We start from the raw sequence: 13,843 nt of genomic DNA on the forward strand, positions 1-13,843 counted from the left end.
GGCGAATCGCATCTCTGCATGTCTGGCAGACATATCAGTGTGGAAGACGGATCACCTCCGCAAGACGGAGCTGCTCTTCCTTCCGGGGAAGGACTGCCCGTTCCATGATCTCGCCATCACGGTTGACAACTCCATTGTGTCCTCCTCCCAGAGCGCTAAGAACCTTGGCGTGATCCTGGACAACACCCTGTCGTTCTCAACTAACATCAAGGCGGTGGCCCGTTCCTGTAGGTTCATGCTCTACAACATCCGCAGAGTACGACCCTGCCTCACACAGGAAGCGGCGCAGGTCCTAATCCAGGCACTTGTCATCTCCCGTCTGGATTACTGCAACTCGCTGTTGGCTGGGCTCCCTGCCTGTGCCATTAAACCCCTACAACTCATCCAGAACGCCGCAGCCCGTCTGGTGTTCAACCTTCCCAAGTTCTCTCACGTCACCCCGCTCCTCCGCTCTCTCCACTGGCTTCCAGTTGAAGCTCGCATCCACTACAAGACCATGGTGCTTGCCTACGGAGCTGTGAGGGGAACGGCACCTCAGTACCTCCAGGCTCTGATCAGGCCCTACACCCAAACAAGGGCACTGCGTTCATCCACCTCTGGCCTGCTCGCCTCCCTACCACTGAGGAGGTACAGTTCCCGCTCAGCCCAGTCAAAACTGTTCGCTACTCTGGCTCCCCAATGGTGGAACACACTCCCTCACGACGCCAGGACAGCGGAGTCAATCACCACCTTCCGGAGACACCTGAAACCCCACCTCTTTAAGGAATACCTAGGATAGGATAAAGTAATCCTTCTCACCCCCCTTAAAAGATTTAGATGCACTATTGTAAAGTGGCTGTTCCACTGGATGTCATAAGGTGAATGCACCAATTTGTAAGTCGCTCTGGATAAGAGCGTCTGCTAAATGACTTAAATGTAATGTAAATATATATAAATATATGGATGAGTGATGACTGAGTGGCATCGGCAAGGTGCAGTAGATGGTATAATGTACAGTATATATATAAATATATGGATGAGTGATGGCTGAGTGGCATCAGCAAGGTGCAGTAGATGGTATAATGTACAGTATATATATAAATATATGGATGAGTGATGGCTGAGTGGCATCGGCAAGGTGCAGTAGATGGTATAATGTACAGTATATATATAAATATATGGATGAGTGATGGCTGAGTGGCATCGGCAAGGTGCAGTAGATGGTATAATGTACAGTATATATATAAATATATGGATGAGTGATGGCGAGTGGCATCGGCAAGGTGCAGTAGATGGTATAATGTACAGTATATATATAAATATATGGATGAGTGATGGCTGAGTGGCATCGGCAAGGTGCAGTAGATGGTATAATGTACAGTATATATATAAATATATGGATGAGTGATGGCTGAGTGGCATCGGCAAGGTGCAGTAGATGGTATAATGTACAGTATATATATAAATATATGGATGAGTGATGACTGAGTGGCATCGGCAAGGTGCAGTAGATGGTATAATGTACAGTATATATATAAATATATGGATGAGTGATGGCTGAGTGGCATCGGCAAGGTGCAGTAGATGGTATAATGTACAGTATATATATAAATATATGGATGAGGGATGGCTGAGTGGCATCGGCAAGGTGCAGTAGATGGTATAATGTACAGTATATATATAAATATATGGATGAGTGATGGGCTGAGTGGGATCGGCAAGGTGCAGTAGATGGTATAATGTACAGTATATATATAAATATATGGATGAGTGATGGCCGAGTGGCATCGGCAAGGTGCAGTAGATGGTATAATGTACAGTATATATATAAATATATGGATGAGTGATGACTGAGTGGCATCGGCAAGGTGCAGTAGATGGTATAAAATACAGTACATACATGATATGAGTAATGTAAGATATAAACATTATTAAAGTGCCATTATTTAAAGGGGAAGGTCATCTATTTATTAAAGTGTCCAGTGATGTCCTGTGATTGGTCTCAGTGTATACAGCAGCCTCTCTGAGATGGTGATTTCTGTTTAGCAGTCTGATATGATTTACCCACAACATTTTGGGATAAATGTCACGCCTTGGTCATAGTATTTTGTGTTTTCGTTATATATTTGGTCAGGCCAGGGTGTGACATGGGTTTATGTTATTGTATTTCGTATTGGGGTTTTGTATTATTGGGATTGCGGCTGATTAGGGGTGTTGTATGGGCTTGGCTGCCTGAGGCGGTTCTCAATCAGAGTCAGGTGATTCTCGTTGTCTCTGATTGGGAACCGTATTTAGGTAGCCTGGTTTCGCTTTGTATTTCGTGGGTGATTGTTCCTGTCTCTGTGTAGTGTTCACCAGATAGGCTGTATTAGGTTTCACGTTCCGTTTGTTGTTTTGTATTTTGTATCGTTATTTCATGTGTCGCTTTTTCCAATAAAGTCATGAGTAACTACCACGCTGCATTTCGGTCCGACTCTCTTTCGACAAACGAAGAACGCCGTTACAATAAATACCTACGTAGGCCCTAGTCCATTCTCGTTTAGTTATATAAGAACTTATTAAAAAAAAACATACCTTTTATAATATACAATATATACGTATTTATAAACATATATAGTTAGATATTACCAAGGCACAAGGCGAGACCGAGATGCAGACACAGGAGGCAGATGGTTGGAGCCTTACAATGTTTATTAATCCAAAAAGGGGAAAGCAAGAGAATAGTGGTGGACAGGCTAAAGGTCAAAACCAGTTCAGAGTCCAGGAGGTACAGAGTGGCAGACAGCCTCTTGGTCAAGACAGACAGAATGGTCAGGCAGGAGGGTACAGAGTCCAGGAGGTACAGAGTCCAGGAGGTACAGAGTCCAGGAGGTACAGAGTCCAGGAGGTACAGAGTGGCAGACAGGCTCTCGGTTAAGGTAGGCAGAATGGTCAGGCAGGCGGGTACAGAGTCCAGAAACAGGCAAGGATCAAACCCGGGAAGACTAGAAAAAGGAGAATAGCAAAAGGAGTTCAGGAAAAACACGCTGGTTGACTTGACTAAACATACAAGACGAATTGGTAGAGAGAGACAGGAAACACATGGATAAATACACTGGTACAGAGAGACAGGAAACACATGGATAAATACACTGGTACAGAGAGACAGGAAACACAGGGATAAATACACTGGTACAGAGAGACAGGAAACACAGGGATAAATACACTGGTACAGAGAGACAGGAAACACATGGATAAATACACTGGTACAGAGAGACAGGAAACACAGGGATAAATACACTGGTACAGAGAGACAGGAAACACAGGGATAAATACACTGGTACAGAGAGACAGGAAACACAGGGATAAATACACTGGTACAGAGAGACAGGAAACACAGGGATAAATACACTGGTACAGAGAGACAGGAAACACAGGGATAAATACACTGGTACAGAGAGACAGGAAACACAGGGATAAATACACTGGTACAGAGAGACAGGAAACACAGGGATAAATACACTGGTACAGAGAGACAGGAAACACAGGGATAAATACACTGGTACAGAGAGACAGGAAACACAGAGATAAATACACTGGTACAGAGAGACCTTGTATACACACAGCCCTCCCACCTTGTATACATACAGCCCTCCCACCTTGTATACACACAGCCCTCCCACCTTGTATACACACAGCCCTCCCACCTTGTATCCATACAGCCCTCCCACCTTGTATCCATACAGCCCTCCCACCTTGTATCCATACAGCCCTCCCACCTTGTATCCACACAGCCCTCCCACCTTGTATCCACACAGCCCTCCCACCTTGTATCCACACAGCCCTCCCACCTTGTATACACACAGCCCTCCCACCTTGTATCCACACAGCCCTCCCACCTTGTATACATACAGACCTCCCACCTTGTATACATACAGCCCTCCCACCTTGTTTACATACAGCCCTCCCACCTTGTTTACATACAGCCCTCCCACCTTGTTTACATACAGCCCTCCCACCTTGTATACACACAGCCCTCCCACCTTGTATACACACAGCCCTCCCACCTTGTATACACACAGCCCTCCCACCTTGTATACACACAGCCCTCCCACCTTGTATACATACAGCCCTCCCACCTTGTTTACATACAGCCCTCCCACCTTGTATACACACAGCCCTCCCACCTTGTTTACACACAGCCCTCCCACCTTGTTTACATACAGCCCTCCCACCTTGTATACATACAGCCCTCCCACCTTGTATACACACAGCCCTCCCACCTTGTATACACACAGCCCTCCCACCTTGTATACACACAGCCCTCCCACCTTGTATACACACAGCCCTCCCACCTTGTATACACACAGCCCTCCCACCTTGTATACACACAGCCCTCCCACCTTGTATACACACAGCCCTCCCACCTTGTATACACACAGCCCTCCCACCTTGTATACACACAGCCCTCCCACCTTGTATACACACAGCCCTCCCACCTTGTATACACACAGCCCTCCCACCTTGTATACACACAGCCCTCCCACCTTGTATACACACAGCCCTCCCACCTTGTATACACACAGCCCTCCCACCTTGTATACACACAGCCCTCCCACCTTGTATACACACAGCCCTCCCACCTTGTATAAATACAGCCCTCCCACCTTGTATAAATACAGCCCTCCCACCTTGTATAAATACAGCCCTCCCACCTTGTATAAATACAGCCCTCCCACCTTGTATCCATACAGCCCTCCCACCTTGTATAAATACAGCCCTCCCACCTTGTATAAATACAGCCCTCCCACCTTGTATAAATACAGCCCTCCCACCTTGTATCCATACAGCCCTCCCACCTTGTATAAATACAGCCCTCCCACCTTGTATAAATACAGCCCTCCCACCTTGTATCCATACAGCCCTCCCACCTTGTATAAATACAGCCCTCCCACCTTGTATCCATACAGCCCTCCCACCTTGTATAAATACAGCCCTCCCACCTTGTATAAATACAGCCCACCCACCTTGTATAAATACAGCCCTCCCACCTTGTATCCATACAGCCCTCCCACCTTGTATAAATACAGCCCTCCCACCTTGTATCCATACAGCCCTCCCACCTTGTATAAATACAGCCCTCCCACCTTGTATCCATACAGCCCTCCCACCTTGTTTACATATAGCCCCTCTAGATTTCATGATAATCTTCAATAATCTGATTGGAGACAGACGTTCATCTAGATTCATCGAGGTCCTTCACCATTAACACACCCATCAGACTGGAGACAGAGTAGGAGTGCTGACCTAGGATTACGTAACTGAACCTAGATCAGCCCTCCTTGTGAGGTTTTAACCGGATTTCTTAATGAGTCAAAGTTGTTCTCTGAAGAGGCGGGCTGGAGGCGGGGATATGCAAATGAGGAAACCAAGTGAGTTCCTACTTCTTTATTTCTGATGTGCCTGAAAAAGGGGAACAGCCATAAAGACATTGGTCACAGACCTTGAACAGAAGACATTCTGACATGTACTGCAATCATTATACAACTCAACTATATAACAGGTAAATGTATATACAGCGTGATCAATATTTACCATCAGACTTTAATATCTACGAGATGATAGCAATAAAACGGGGGAAAAAGTTCAACATTTCAGCATGAATAATACACAGTTCAGTGTATGACAGCGAAGCCTCCCATTCAGAGAGAGACGTAGAGCAGTACACAATGAAACAGAGCTCCTTTAAAAAAAAAAAACACACTAATTCATGTTCAATGACATATGAATCAATCAACCTCACAAGTGAAGAAACTGCCATAATTTAACAAAGATCTGAAATCTAAATCAGAGCATCATTTGATGCAGGTAAATGATGGAGAAAACATGATGCATTGTGGTCCATAGTGACGTTCTGCAGGTTGGGGGGGTCCAGTCCATTTCCAGTCCAGTCCAGTCAATTCACAAAGCAAACCTAATTCCAAATGTTCCTGATTGAAGAGAACTGGAATTTCAGTGTACTTTCTGATTGGACGAGATTTGAACCCCAACGTTCAGTATCAAGTACATGTTGCAAGCAGCATTGCTGTATGGGATATGTCAAAGCCAGCTTTTGATCAAGTCATGATTGGGGTCAATTTGAATTGAAGTCAGTCAATTGAGGAAGTGAATTGTATTTAACATTGCGAATGTAAAAACTTGGAATAAATAACGTCTGCTTTTCAGTTTGAGAAATCTTTGAAAAAAAAAAAAAAATAATAATTTATTGTATTGGAATTTCAGTTGACTTCCTGAATTGATGACTTCTAATTCACCTTGACCACAACCCCAGATCAAGAGCATCACGTGTAGCTGCATTAGGCAGTGTTGGCGTCCCTCTTCCCAATCTGGCAGTACAGGGTCATGGCGAAGGCCATTCCAAAGAGCTGAAACACAAAACAGGTACGTCACAACCCATTCACTACCAGGCTATAGCCCGGTCCCACATCAGTTTGTGGTGTCTAGCCTGGTTCCAGATCTATTTGTACAGTCTTGCCAACAGGTTGTTAATTGGCAATGACAAACAGCCATCGGCGTTGCCAAGAAGGTGCCAACAGATCTGGGACCAGGATACATTCACTAAGTACTGAGTGAATTGCACATATCCATCTTAATGCCAATGAGAACAGACATGAAGAGTTAGTGAAGATGAAACAGACCAGTACTGAACAGTGCATAGAACTATACAAATGTATTCCATTTATATTACCGGTACAGTACATAATATAGTGTATTAATAGAGGCGTTGTTGTGCATACTATAGTGTATTAACAGAGGCTTTGTTGTGCATACTATAGTGTATTAATAGAGGCTTTGTTGTGCATACTATAGTGTATTAATAGAGGCTTTGTTGTGCATAATATAGTGGTTCCGGTTGGAGCGAGCGGTCGCATTCGGTCGCATTCGCACTTCGCTCTGCAGGTTGTATAACTTTTTCATTACATTTCATTATAGTACAACGGTTGATTTGTCTAATCTTAGCAATTCTTCTTAGCTAGCTACATAGCCGTCCTTGTATCAGAGATAATTGCATAATTATCGTATTTCGTCGCCCTAACGTAGCCTTCACTGCTATTCGCCCAGGAGCTAGCTAACGCTAGCTAACGCACACAGATTAGCATCACTGTAGTGCTATTCACTCAACTGTACGACTTGATTAGTTTACTGTTAGCTAGCTACATAATCTTAGCCATTCTTCTTAGCTAGCTACATAGCCGTCCTTGTATCAGAGATAATTGCATAATTATCGTATTTCGTATTTCGTCGCCCTAACGTAGCCTTCACTGCTATTCGCCCAGGAGCTAGCAACGCTAGCTAACGCACACAGATTAGCATCACTGTAGTGCTATTCACTCAACTGTACGACTTGATTAGTTCAGTGTTAGCTAGCTACATAGCTGTCTTTGTTTCCAAGATAATTGTGTAGTTTAGTGTGTGTAGCCTTGGAGTGATTATCTTAATTCACTGAGGTTCGCTAGCCAGCTATTGTCGTTCTTTTAACTCAACGTAACGTAAACAACACTGCTAGCTAGCCAGCTAGCCCCGAATAGCAGCACTGTAGAAATTATTACACTCAACGGAACGACTTGATTAGTGTAGTGTCAACAACGCAGCTACTGCCAGCTAGCCTACTTTAGCAGTACTGTATCATTTTAATCATTTTAGTCAATAAGATTCTTGCTACGTAAGCCTAACTTTCTGAACATTCGAGACGTGTAGTCCGCTTGTCATTCCAATTTCCTTGCATTAGCGTAGCCTTTTCTGTAGCCTGTCAACTATGTGTCTGTCTATCCCTGTTCTCTCCTCTCTGCACAGACCATACAAACGCTCCACACCGCGTGGCCGCGACCACCCTAACCTGGTGGTCCCAGCGCGTACGACCCACGTGGAGTTCCAGGTCTCCGGTAGCCTCTGGAACTGCCAATCTGCGGCCAACAAGGCAGAGTTCATCTCAGCCTATGCCTCCCTCCAGTCCCTTGACTTCTTGGCACTGACGGAAACATGGATCACCACAGATAACACTGCTACTCCTACTGCTCTCTCCTCGTCCGCCCACGTGTTCTCGCACACCCCGAGAGCTTCTGGTCAGCGGGGTGGTGGCACCGGGATCCTCATCTCTCCCAAGTGGTCTTTCTCTCTTTCTCCCCTTACCCATCTGTCTATTGCCTCCTTTGAATTCCATGCTGTCACAGTTACCAGCCCTTTCAAGCTTAACATCCTTATCATTTATCGCCCTCCAGGTTCCCTTGGAGAGTTCATCAATGAGCTTGATGCCTTGATAAGCTCCTTTCCTGAGGACGGCTCACCTCTCACAGTTCTGGGCGACTTTAACCTCCCCACGTCTACCTTTGACTCATTCCTCTCTGCCTCCTTCTTTCCACTCCTCTCCTCTTTTGACCTCACCCTCTCACCTTCCCCCCTACTCACAAGGCAGGCAATACGCTTGACCTCATCTTTACTAGATGCTGTTCTTCCACTAACCTCATTGCAACTCCCCTCCAAGTCTCCGACCACTACCTTGTATCCTTTTCCCTCTCGCTCTCATCCAACACTTCCCACACTGCCCCTACTCGGATAGTATCGCGCCGTCCCAACCTTCGCTCTCTCTCCCCGCTACTCTCTCCTCTTCCATCCTATCTTCTCTTCCCTCTGCTCAAACTTTCTCCAACCTATCTCCTGATTCTGCCTCCTCAACCCTCCTCTCCTCCCTTACTGCATCCTTTGACTCCCTATGTCCCCTATCCTCCAGGCCGGCTCGGTCCTCCCCTCCCGCTCCGTGGCTCGACGACTCATTGCGAGCTCACAGAACAGGGCTCCGGGCAGCCGAGCGGAAATGGAGGAAAACTCGCCTCCCTGCGGACCTGGCATCCTTTCACTCCCTCCTCTCTACATTTTCCTCCTCTGTCTCTGCTGCTAAAGCCACTTTCTACCATTCTAAGTTCCAAGCATCTGCCTCTAACCCTAGGAAGCTCTTTGCCACCTTCTCCTCCCTCCTGAATCCTCCCCCTCCCTCCTCCCTCTCTGCAGATGACTTCGTCAACCATTTTGAAAAGAAGGTCGATGACATCCGATCCTCGTTTGCTAAGTCAAACGACACCGCTGGTTCTGCTCACACTGCCCTACCCTATGCTCTGACCTCTTTCTCCCCTCTCTCTCCAGATGAAATCTCGCGTCTTGTGACGGCCGGCCGCCCAACAACCTGCCCGCTTGACCCTATCCCCTCCTCTCTTCTCCAGACCATTTCCGGAGACCTTCTCCCTTACCTCACCTCGCTCATCAACTCATCCCTGACCGCTGGCTACGTCCCTCCCGTCTTCAAGAGAGCGAGAGTTGCACCCCTTCTGAAAAAACCTACACTCGATCCCTCCGATGTCAACAACTACAGACCAGTATCCCTTCTCTCTTTTCTCTCCAAAACTCTTGAGCGTGCCGTCCTTGGCCAGCTCTACCGCTATCTCTCTCAGAATGACCTTCTTGATCCAAACCAGTCAGGTTTCAAGACTAGTCATTCAACTGAGACTGCTCTTCTCTGTATCACGGAGGCGCTCCGCACTGCTAAAGCTAACTCTCTCTCCTCTGCTCTCATCCTTCTAGACCTATCGGCTGCCTTCGATACTGTGAACCATCAGATCCTCCTCTCCACCCTCTCCGAGTTGGGCATCTCCGGCGCGGCCCACGCTTGGATTGCGTCCTACCTGACAGGTCGCTCCTACCAGGTGGCGTGGCGAGAATCTGTCTCCTCACCACGCGCTCTCACCACTGGTGTCCCCCAGGGCTCTGTTCTAGGCCCTCTCTTATTCTCGCTATACACCAAGTCACTTGGCTCTGTCATAACCTCACATGGTCTCTCCTATCATTGCTATGCAGACGACACACAATTAATCTTCTCCTTTCCCCCTTCTGATGACCAGGTGGCGAATCGCATCTCTGCATGTCTGGCAGACATATCAGTGTGGATGACGGATCACCACCTCAAGCTGAACCTCAGCAAGACGGAGCTCCTCTTCCTCCCGGGGAAGGACTGCCCGTTCCATGATCTCGCCATCACGGTTGACAACTCCATTGTGTCCTCCTCCCAGAGCGCTAAGAACCTTGGCGTGATCCTGGACAACACCCTGACGTTCTCAACTAACATCAAGGCGGTGTCCCGTTCCTGTAGGTTCATGCTCTACAACATCCGCAGAGTACGACCCTGCCTCACACAGGAAGCGGCGCAGGTCCTAATCCAGGCACTTGTCATCTCCCGTCTTGATTACTGCAACTCGCTGTTGGCTGGGCTCCCTGCCTGTGCCATTAAACCCCTACAACTCATCCAGAACGCCGCAGCCCGTCTGGTGTTCAACCTTCCCAAGTTCTCTCACGTCACCCCGCTCCTCCGCTCTCTCCACTGGCTTCCAGTTGAAGCTCGCATCCGCTACAAGACCATGGTGCTCGCCACGGAGCTGTGAGGGGAACGGCACCTCAGTACCTCCAGGCTCTGATCAGGCCCTACACCCAAACAAGGGCACTGCGTTCATCCACCTCTGGCCTGCTCGCCTCCCTACCACTGAGGAAGTACAGTTCCCGCTCAGCCCAGTCAAAACTGTTCGCTGCTCTGGCCCCCAATGGTGGAACAAACTCCCTCACGACGCCAGGACAGCGGAGTCAATCACCACCTTCCGGAGACACCTGAAACCCCACCTCTTCAAGGAATACCTAGGATAGGGTAAGTAAGGGTAGGTAATCCTTCTCCCCCCCAACAAGATTTAGATGCAAGTGGCTGTTCCACTGGTTGTCATAAGGTGTATGCACCAATTTGTAAGTCGCTCTGGATAAGAGCGTCTGCTAAATGACTTAAATGTAAAATGTAAATGTATTAATAGAGGCTTTGTTGTGCATACTATAGTGTATTAATAGAGGCTTTGTTGTGCATAATATAGTGTATTAATAGAGGCTTTGTTATAGAGATTGGACTTTTGGATTCTTACCATCAAGACTGCGATACCAAATGCAATCCCCAGCGCGATGACTGCATTCTTCTCCATGAAGGAAGTCACAAACTTGACACAAGGCTGCAGAGGACAAAGCAAACAGTCAACACTAGTGAACACCAGGTCAAGGCTAACCGTACGAAGACGCAGTCAACACCAGGTCAAGGTAACCGTACGAAGACACTAGTGAACACCAGGTCAAGGTAACTGTACGAAGACACTAGTGAACACCAGGTCAAGGTAACTGTACAAAGACACTAGTGAACACCAGGTCAAGGTAACTGTACAAAGACACTAGTGAACACCAGGTCAAGGTAACTGTACGAAGACACTAGTGAACACCAGGTCAAGGTAACTGTACGAAGACACTAGTGAACACCAGGTCAAGGTAACTGTACGAAGACACTAGTGAACACCAGGTCAAGGTAACTGTACGAAGACACTAGTGAACACCAGGTCAAGGTAGTACGAAGACACTAGTGAACACCAGGTCAAGGTAACTGTACGAAGACACTAGTGAACACCAGGTCAAGGTAACTGTACGAAGACACTAGTGAACACCAGGTCAAGGTAACTGTACGAAGACACTAGTCAAGGTAACTGTACAAAGACACTAGTGAACACCAGGTCAAGGTAACTGTACGAAGACACTAGTGAACACCAGGTCAAGGTAACTGTACGAAGACACAGTCAACACCAGGTCAAGGTAACTGTACGAAGACACTAGTCAACACCAGGTCAAGGTAACTGTACAAGACACAGTCAACACCAGGTCAAGGTAACTGAAGACACTAGTGAACACCAGGTCAAGGTAACTGTACAAAGACACTAGTGAACACCAGGTCAAGGTAACTGTACGAAGACGCAGTCAACACCAGGTCAAGGTAACTGTACGAAGACGCAGTCAACACCAGGTCAAGGTAACTGTGAAGACACACCAGGTCAAGGTAACTGTACGAAGACACTAGTGAACACCAGGTCAAGGTAACTGTACAAAGACCCAGTCAACACCAGGTCAAGGTAACTGTACGAAGACACTAGTGAACACCAGGTCAAGGTAACTGTACAAAGACAGTCAACACCAGGTCAAGTAACTGTACGAAGACACAGTCAACACCAGGTCAAGGTAATTGTACGAAGACGCTGCTTTGTGGTTCGTGGGTGTATCATCCTGGAACCCTCTATGGTTTCATGTGGCTGTAGATCAGTTCCCTGGACAGGTTCTGTTTATAGGAGTGTAGTGGAATGTAGAGTAGTGGTAGTGTAGTGGAATGGTAATGTATGGTAGTGTAGTGTAATGGAATGTAGAGTAGTGGTAGTGGTAATGTATGGCAGTGTAATGGTAATGGTAACGTAGTGCAGCGGTAATGTAACGTGTGTTTATTGATGTTTCCTTTATACCAAGTAAAGCCACCTTCCTTGAGTTTTCTAAATAGTATTTGATTAATAATATGTGATTGTCTGCTTACCGTTGAGTACACTTGGCGTCCATTTGCACTTTGGCACGCCTGAGCGGAGTCAACACAGTCACAAGAGCTGGGGACAGTGGAGCCCCAGTCAGAGGGTCCGTTGATCAGTCCACAGCACTTTGCCTGGAAAACAAAGGAGTTACACCTCCGTCTCACCGACACAGGGGTTGTGTTCAGTAAAGGCACACTGTCATTTTCTCCCGTTGAAAAATATTTCACTACAATCTGTTTAGGTAGCAACACATCTAACATTTAAAAAAAAAAGTTATTCAGTTCGTCGACAAAATAATTCAATAACATTCGTAGCCGATTAAGAACAATTAATCTGGACCCAACTAATTAAGTTACATCCAATAATTATTCATACATTCATGACAGGACCATTGATTTTCTGCATCCCAAATTGCACCCCATTCTCTTTGGAAACAAAGTGGGTCCTGCTCAAAAGTAGTTCACTACAGGGAATTGATACAATTTGTGGCACATCCTATGTCCAGGCGATTCATTTTGGGACCTGTGAAACCACCACTTTTTAGGGGCGGCGGGTAGCCTGGTGGATAGAGCATTGGGCCAGCAACTGAAAGGTTGCTGGATTGAATCCCCGAGCTGACAAGGTAAGAACAATTTAATTATGCTCCTGAACAAGGCAGTTAACCCTCTGCTCCTAGGCCGTTAACCCTCTGCTCCTAGGCCGTCACTGTAAATAAGAATTTGTTCTTAACTGTGTTATCATGGGTAATGCCATTGAGGAGTTTGAATTGTAGGGGGAGGTTGAACTTCATTGGCTGATCCCACCTGATGACCCTGTTGGAGTCATGTCCAACTTGGTCATCAGGAGAGATCAAAGAACTCATTTAACTTGTGATGAAGTGTACTACTTCAAAACAGCGAGTACCTCAACGGCGTTGCCCGTGTGTTCAGACACCATAATTAGACATGTAAAAAGAGAATCTATCATTCTCTGTGGTACCTCCACTTCCAGTTTCTGCAAGTCCGTTTGAACTTCAGGCTTCTGGTCACTGAGTGGTAGCAGCTTCGCCAGACTCTCCTTCACCCACACCTGAGACTGGAAGAGGCCATTTACAGTCAGAACAGTATGAGAGTCACACAAAGACATGAAACAGGTGTGGAAAGCATGTTTTATTACCACATTCAAGAAGTCTCAAGGTCCCAACAGGTTAAGTTTCGGGCCAGTAACCGAGAGGTCGAAGGTTAGAACAGCGACAAACTGTCGCTGTTCCTTTGCCCAAGGCAACCTAGTTGCACCTGTAAGTCGCTCTGTATAAGAGCTTCTCCTAAATTAATAAAATATAAAAATCTGATCGCAGCGAGTGGGTTATCACGGGTGATGACGTCCTCCTTACCTTCCCCTCACTAACAGTGGGTGTGTGAGACATCCCTCTGAGC

General features: G+C 46.7%; 1 protein-coding gene and 1 long non-coding RNA gene across 10 annotated transcripts in view; one reads left to right on the forward strand and one right to left on the reverse strand.

Moving 5' to 3' along the window:
* The window catches only part of LOC118378362 (tetraspanin-8-like), a 61,973-nt gene that overhangs the window by 26,514 nt on the left and 21,616 nt on the right, over positions 1 to 13,843 (reverse strand). The window contains exons 5-8 of one of the 2 annotated variants that reach the window (XM_052514576.1): positions 13,407 to 13,502; positions 12,437 to 12,559; positions 10,965 to 11,048; positions 5,392 to 6,383 (exon numbers count right to left, since the gene is read on the reverse strand). In XM_052514576.1, the coding sequence (XP_052370536.1) occupies positions 6,315 to 6,383; positions 10,965 to 11,048; positions 12,437 to 12,559; positions 13,407 to 13,502 (372 nt within the window). In that variant the 3' untranslated portion in view covers positions 5,392 to 6,314. Of the gene's footprint in view, positions 1 to 5,391; positions 6,384 to 10,964; positions 11,049 to 12,436; positions 12,560 to 13,406; positions 13,503 to 13,843 lie in introns of those variants that run through there. The other variant, XM_052514577.1, reaches the window with a different exon arrangement.
* On the forward strand, positions 10,946 to 12,443 carry LOC127927858 (uncharacterized). 8 transcript variants are annotated; one of them, XR_008129303.1, is made up of 6 exons: positions 10,946 to 11,090; positions 11,239 to 11,423; positions 11,458 to 11,531; positions 11,595 to 11,704; positions 11,773 to 11,845; positions 12,088 to 12,443. It is a non-coding gene; the product is annotated as an uncharacterized LOC127927858 (long non-coding RNA). The 8 variants fall into 8 exon arrangements; XR_008129305.1 differs by lacking the exon at positions 11,595 to 11,704 and having other exon boundaries at positions 11,773 to 11,809; XR_008129304.1 differs by lacking the exons at positions 11,773 to 11,845; positions 12,088 to 12,443 and adding an exon at positions 11,982 to 12,028.

The sequence above is a fragment of the Oncorhynchus keta genome, unplaced genomic scaffold, assembly GCF_023373465.1.
Source record: "Oncorhynchus keta strain PuntledgeMale-10-30-2019 unplaced genomic scaffold, Oket_V2 Un_scaffold_180_pilon_pilon, whole genome shotgun sequence".
NCBI lineage: Eukaryota > Metazoa > Chordata > Actinopteri > Salmoniformes > Salmonidae > Oncorhynchus > Oncorhynchus keta.